We start from the raw sequence: 7,236 nt of genomic DNA on the forward strand, positions 1-7,236 counted from the left end.
GAGGGGTCTTCACACCAACATTGGTGATCTCACCCACAACTTTGTCCTACGACACAACGCGGACTTTGTTGCTGTCACGGAAACACGGCCTTCAAACTCAAAAAAATGACGTCGTGCTGCCTGAAGGAATGGAGGCGCTGTTCTTCAGAGTGGTGATAAATGACAGTACAGGACTCCTCCTGTGTGTCATGTACCGTTCCCCAAGGCAAGGACGTTCAGCGCTGGATTTCCTGACGGAGTAACTGGACACTATGCTACAGCAGCACAAGTGTTCCCACGTCATGATTCTGGGGGATCTAAACTTCCACCTGGAGCAGGATATCTTTAACAGCCTCCTGATGGTGCAGGGTCTAACGAACCACGTGTCCTTCCCTACACATGAGAGGTGAGGGTCGCTGGACCCTGTGCTAACAGATCTCCCTGACTCCAGCATCGTCCGCCATCAACTGGGGACGGTGGGCACCTCCGACCACCACGCCGTGCTGGCACGCGTCAAGCTGGATATAGCGAGGGAGGCCGCCGCCCAGCGCACTATCTGGCTGTGGGAGCAGGCTGACTGGGCATCCCTGAGACACGACATCGTTCGCTTGGACTGAGACGCCCTACTGATAGGTATTGCGGAGGAAAAGGCCCGTGCCCTCACCACCAAGCTCCTTGCCCTCCAGCAGCAACACGTCCCCAGCAGAAGGTACCTCGTTAGGCCTAATGACCCTGCTTGGTTCGGTTACCGATGCCGAGCGGCCGCTGAGGCTAAACACGAAGCCTGGGTGAGGTACAAACGTCGTCCAACACACCATAACTGGGCCTAACATCTTTTGGCGTGTAGACGGGTGACAGCTACCTGCAGGTGGGCGAGACGGCAGCAGCGAGAGGACATGAGGCGAAAGCTCTGTGGCTCAGAGGTTCGCCACAAGACCTGGAGGAGGCTTGTCAAGGAGCAGCAAGGAACAGGCCACCGCAACACTGTTCCTCCACTAACAAGGCTGGACGGGACAACAGCCACCAGCAGTGAGGACAAGGCTTCTCTACTCGCTGAGTTTTTCGCAGAGAAGATGTCAGTCACTGATCCGGGTAGACGTCCACCTCATCTCCCTCAGGAAACAGACTACACCGTCGCCGATGTTCAGGTGACACGTGGACAGGTGGAGCGGCTAATGAGGGAAGTAGAGGAGAACAAAGCCACCGGCCCAGACGACATCAGCCCGCGGCTCCTCAAACGCTGAGCCAGTGAGCTGTCAGGTCCTCTCACCAGCGTCTTCAGGGCCTGCCTGATGGAGCACAGGTGGCCCTATATATGGAAGGAGGCGCGAGTGGTACCAGCCCACAAGAAAAACTCAAAGTCTGTACCCAGCAACTACAGACCCATCTCGCTGCTCTCCGTGGTGGGCAAGATGCTGGAGCAGGTAGTGGCAGGTGTCATCTGTCATCACCTGAGAGCACCGCCTCCTCTCAGACAGGCAGTTCGGCTTCCAGCCTGACCGCTCAACAGCGGACCTCCTCACCCTCCTCTCCCAAGGCTGGATGCCCTGGACGAAGGTCTGGACACTCTTGTGGTGGTCCTGGACATTGCTGGGGCCTTTGATAGGTTCTGGCACGCAGGGCATGTAAAAAAAGCTTTGCTCCAAGGGTATCCAGGGCAACCTCCTTGCACTGCTCGAGGACTACCTCCAGGGGAGAACCCTCCGGATAGTCATCAATGGACAGGCATCCCAGCCGTTTCACAGGGTTCAGTGTTGGGCCCGATCCTGTGGAAGATATACATCAATGACCTCCTGCGGCAAATACCGACTCTGCTTGCATACGCCGACGACTCCAGTCTCTCCCGCTCCTACTGCCACTCCGACAGTCAGCGAGCCGTTAGAGAGCTGAACAGGCAGCTCAGGCTAGTGATGGAGTGGGGAGAGGCGTGGCAATTCAGCTTCGCTCCAGAAAAGACGCAGGCCATGGTCATCTCACGGTCCCCAGCTGCCTCCCCTGCCGTCTCAGGCAGTCTGAGTTTTGGAGGCCAGACACTTCCCCTCCAGGAACACGTCAAGTTGCTGGGAGTGACAGTGGACTGTGGCCTGCGCTTTGACCGCCATGTTGCTGCTGTTGCCCACCAGGCCTCCCAGCGAGTCTCTGCACTGCGTCGGATGTCGAGAAACCTTGACTCCCGGGGCATTCTCACACTGTATAAGGCTCAGATACGGCTTTGTATGGAGTACAGTGCATTGTCCTGGATGTGGAGTGCCCCCACCGACTTGCAGAGACTGGATGCTGTGCAACGACGTGCCCTGCGCTTGGGGGGGATCGACGGACAGTAGCAGCAGCAGCAGCAGCAGGAGGAGCAGACCGGAGTCACGTCGCTGGAGCATCGGCGGGTCGTGTCGGCGCTGGTGGTCCAGCACAAGGCCCGGGTTCTGGAGGTCTCTCATATCAGCTCGCTAAGACTTTCACCACGAGCTGTCCAGAGGGAGTCCAGGACCACCACCCCCAGTGACATGCTGGTGCAAGTGCCTCGATCTTACTCGAGGCAGCACCAGCGCTCTTACACAGCCAGAACATCCAGACTATGGAATGTGTTTACGGCAACCACGAGTGATAACACAGACAATGACACTCCAACAAGTGAAAGTGGCTGCACACAGGTGGCTTAAAACACAAACTCCCACACTAGTGCTGTGTTAATCATGTGTATATATATAGTAGGATGAGTTCGCTTTCGTATATATTTTCTTCTTTACATTTAAGAGTAAGCTTTTCAAATTACAGCATAAAAAATGTGTTGTTTTAAGCCTGATGTAAATTTTTTGTTAAAAGAGAGAGAGAGAGAGAGAGAGAGAGAGAGAGAGAGAGAGAGAGAGAGAGAGAGAGAGAGAGAGAGAGAGAGAGAGAGTGGTAGTGATTGGCGACCTGAACCAGCACACGGTGAGAGACGCTTTTAACTCCTTACTGGTTGTGCACGACATACACAATTTTGTCTCCTTCCCCACGTACAGGTCTGGGTCATCCCTGGACCCAGTAGTGACGGACCTCCCTCCCCACACAGTACAGTGTTCTCCACTCGACTTTGTGGGCACCTCAGACCACGTGGCTGTCCTCATCAGGATACAATTCAGGACACCACGAGAGGAGAGCTTTACCCGCACCCTCTAGAGGTGGGAGGCACCGACTGGGATGCCCTCCGTGCAGCCCTGAGGACCACAGACTGGGGAGACGTGCTGCGTGGCGACGCTAACCAGCAGGTGAGGCGGCTCACCCAGCTGCTCCACGCCCTGCAGACCCGCTGGGTGCCGCACTCGGACCAAAAAAAACAAGGCATCAGACCAGCCCTGGTTTGGCCCTGCGTGCAGCTCTGCCTCTGATGCCAAGCACCGAGCCTGGCGTGCTCTTAAGAGATACCCCACTGCCAGGAACAGGTTAAGGCACCGAGAGGCAACAATGCACATGAATACCACGCAAACATGGGCAGTGGAGCAGTGGAAAGCTAACCTCAAGGGTTAGCTTTCCAAGGGAAAGCTAACCTCAAGCTAAGGGGAGGCCAGGCTGGTTGTAAACAGTGGTGGAGCCTTGTCAAGGACCAGCAGGGTGAGTCGCGGGGCACTTCCATCCCTGCACTCCACCGGGCAGACGGCAGCATTGCTCACACTGCTCGTGACAAAGCGGACCTCCTGGCCAAGCACTTCGCTGAAAAAATGTGCATCCCCGACCCTGAAAGACCATCTCCGCTACCCCCTCAAATCGTGAAAGAAACACTAGAGACAGTGAACACAAGTGAAGAGGAAGTGAAAGTGATACTAGTAAACTTGGACGAGAAAAAAGCGGTGGCGCCACAGGACATTAGTCCCAGCGTACTCCGACAGTGTGCTGCGGAGCTGGCGCGCCCACTCGCTTCACTCTTTAACCACTGCCTCAGCAACGCCACATGGCCTGAAATGTGGAAGGGGAGTAGTGTGGTGCCTCTGCACAAGAAAATGCAAAGACAGAGGCAAAAAACTACAGACCCGTGTCCCTGCTGCCTGTGCTGAGCAAAGTGCTGAAAACTGTTGTGGCCTCGAGAGTCACGCGGCACCTCGAGAGGCATCACCTGCTGAGCAACAGACAGTTTGGGTTCAGGCAGGGGAGGTCGGTGGCAGACCTGCACCTGCTCCTCTCGACGGAGTGGAGTGGGGCCCTGGACTAAGGGAAGACCACGGCTGTCGTGGTTCTTGACATCGAGGGGGCGTTCGACAAAGTGTGGCACGCAGCCCTCATCACAAAGCTCCTTGCTATAGGCGTGGACGGGGCTCTACTCCAGCTCTTTGAGAATTACTTGAGAGACAGACATCTCAAAGTAATTATCAATGGACGGGAATCAAATCCACAGCCAATAAGGGCACGTGTTCCTCAAGGGAGCTGCCTCGGCCCTTTGCTGTGGAATGTGTATGTCAATGATCTGATGCACCTCGTTCCTACCGCGAAGGCGTTTGCAGATGACATAACACTATCCCACAGCTACGGACTGGAGGAGGAAGCTGCAGCCAACCACGACATCAACGCCACCCTGAGCCGTGTTGCAGCCAGGGGAAGGAAGTGGCAAGTAAAGTTTGACGCTCACAAAACCCAGCAGCTCACTATCAACAGGAAAAGTAGAGCCCCGCGCCTCACCTTCAACAGGGAGACACTGACGCCGCGGGATGAGGTGAAGGTGCTGGGGGTCACTTACGACCGTAAGTTGACCTTCAGAACCCGCGTGGAGCGACTCGCCAGAGAAGCCTCAGGGAAGCTGGCATCCCTGAGGAAAATCTCCTACCTCCTTGACGCCAAGGGACTGGAGTTACTCTACAAGGCGCAGGTCCGCTCCTCCTTGGAGTACGCGTGCCTGGCCTGGGACGGCGCGGCAAACAAGCACCTAGCTCTCCTGGACAAGGTGCAGGACCGAGCGGCGAGGCTCATCAGGAACAGTGAGCTCGGCCTTCAGCCTGCACTGCACACCCTCCAGCACCGACGAGACGTGGCGGGCCTCACCGTCATGTTCAAGGTGCAACAGCAATGGGTGCCGCACCTACAGGCTCTCCGGCAGCCTGCCCGACATGCCGAAGTCACCACCAGAGCTGTCACACGTGTCCCTGGGGAGCTGCACCAGCCCAGGTGCAGAACGTGGCACCATCAAAGACAGTTTCTGAACACATACATCGGCTGGTGGAACGAGTTTGTTACCGTGCAGCCAAGTGTTGAGGGCTGGACCAGGCAGCAGTTCAAGACTGCAGTGAATGTGTGGTTGCCACAGACAGACAGAGAGAGGTTTTCAGATAGAAGGCATTAACAGTGACTTCTTTAGCCTAATTTGTTGTATTAAATATGTAAAGTATATGTACAGAAACTCTGTAAACACATATCATGTAGATTTGTAAAAATGAAAAAAAAGAGAGAGAGAGAGAGAGAGAGAGAGAGAGAGAGAGAGAGAGAGAGAGAGAGAGAGAGAGAGAGAGAGAGAGAGCAGATAGATATAAAAAAAAATGTAAAATATTCTCTTTTCCTACCTATCTGTCTGTTCGTCAGTCTTTCCTGCCTTGGAGGAAGAGAGAGAGAGGGAGTTACAGGAAGGTGGGAGGGCCAGGAAGAGGTGAAGTGACATCAGAAGAGAGGGAGGGCCCAGAAGGAAAGGTGGGGCAGGAGGAGGCGAGGCAGCATCAGGAGAGAGAGGGGTGAGAGCACAAAAGGAATGGAAGGGCAGGAGGGGGCGAGGCAGCATCAAGGGAGAGGAAGGCACAGAGGGGTAGGAAGGGCACGACGAGGCTAGGCAGCACCTTTCCTTCACACATGTGCCCTTCATTACATGGACAACGGAGAAGAGAAGGGAAAAATATGCCAGAAAAAGAGGAAAGGAAAAGAAAGAATGTTGGGGTAAATATGAAAAAATGTCCCCAGGTTTTCACATATAAAGGAAAAGTTGATTCATACTTTATTTCACTTTCATACGCCCGTCTTTTCCAAGTTGAAAGTTATCGTTCTTGCATTTCCTCTGAGACAACGACTAGCTGTACTGATTGTCAGGAAGGGAAGAGATATGTATTTGTTGAAGCTTCTTGGTGAGTGTGTGTGTGTGTGTGTGTGTGTGTGTGTGTGTGTGTGTGTGTGTGTGTGTGTGTGTGTGTGTGTGGCAGGCGGCGGTTCGTGCCTCACTATTTCCTTCATTTCTCGCGATATTTGGTGTCCACTTGCGTCGCCAGCACCTGGAAGCAGCCGCGAGCACCCCAGCACTGAGACAACATGGTGGAGCAGGTGGCAGACTTTGAGGAGGGGGGAGAGGAGGTGGTGGGGCCAGTGCAGGGGACGGTGGTGGAGGCGCCCGAGCTGCCGGAGATCAAGCTGTTTGGCAAGTGGTCCCTCGATGATGTGCAGCTCAACGACATGTCTCTGCAGGATTACATCGCCGTCAAGAAGTATTATGCCAAGTATCTCCCCCACTCGGCCGGTCGGTACGCAGCCAAGAGGTTCCGGAAGGCCCAGTGTCCGATCGTGGAGCGCCTCACTAACTCGCTGATGATGCACGGCAGGAACAATGGAAAGAAACTCCTGGCCGTTAGAATTGTCAAGCACTCGTTCGAGATCATCCACCTGCTGACTGGAGAGAACCCAGTGCAGATTGTGGTGAACGCGATCATCAATTCTGGTCCACGTGAAGACTCAACGCGTATTGGCCGTGCAAGAACTGTGCGTCGCCAGGCTGTGGACGTGTCGCCCCTCAGGAGGGTCAACCAGGCCATCTGGCTGCTGACTACTGGGGCTCGTGAGGCAGCCTTCCGCAACATCAAGACTATCGCTGAGTGCCTGGCTGACGAGCTGATCAACGCCTCCAGGGGCTCCTCCAACAGCTACGCCATCAAGAAGAAGGACGAGCTGGAACGCGTCGCCAAGTCCAACCGTTAAGAAAGTCCTTGTTGAACTATGGGGAAATTAAACTGTGTGTGTGTGTGTGTGTGTGTGTGTGTGTGTGTGTGTGTGTGTGTGTGTGTGTGTGTGTGTGTGTGTGTGTGTGTGAGTGTGTGTGTGTATGTAGACAAATATAAGCAGATAGACCTAAATTTAGTAAATTAATGATCAATCGAAGCAACAACAACCACACCACCACCACCACCACAACAACAACAACAACAACTAATTATTAGTGCTGCTTGTTAGATGCTGTCGAGACAAGCGGGAGGCTTTAAAAACAGTCTCTCTCTCTCTCTCTCTCTCTCTCTCTCTCTCTCTCTCTCTCTCTCTCTCTCTCTC

General features: G+C 54.4%; 1 protein-coding gene across 1 annotated transcript; it reads left to right on the top strand.

Annotated features, from left to right (window-relative positions):
* Nucleotides 1-6,095: 6,095 nt before the first annotated feature.
* Nucleotides 6,096-6,928, top strand: LOC135108583 (uncharacterized). The gene has a single exon (XM_064019737.1). The coding sequence runs from the start codon at nt 6,232-6,234 to the stop codon at nt 6,889-6,891; it is 660 nt and encodes a 219-aa protein (XP_063875807.1). The 5' UTR covers nt 6,096-6,231; the 3' UTR covers nt 6,892-6,928.
* Nucleotides 6,929-7,236: the final 308 nt, after the last annotated feature.

The sequence above is a fragment of the Scylla paramamosain genome, chromosome 17, assembly GCF_035594125.1.
Source record: "Scylla paramamosain isolate STU-SP2022 chromosome 17, ASM3559412v1, whole genome shotgun sequence".
In the NCBI taxonomy this organism is placed as follows: domain Eukaryota; kingdom Metazoa; phylum Arthropoda; class Malacostraca; order Decapoda; family Portunidae; genus Scylla; species Scylla paramamosain.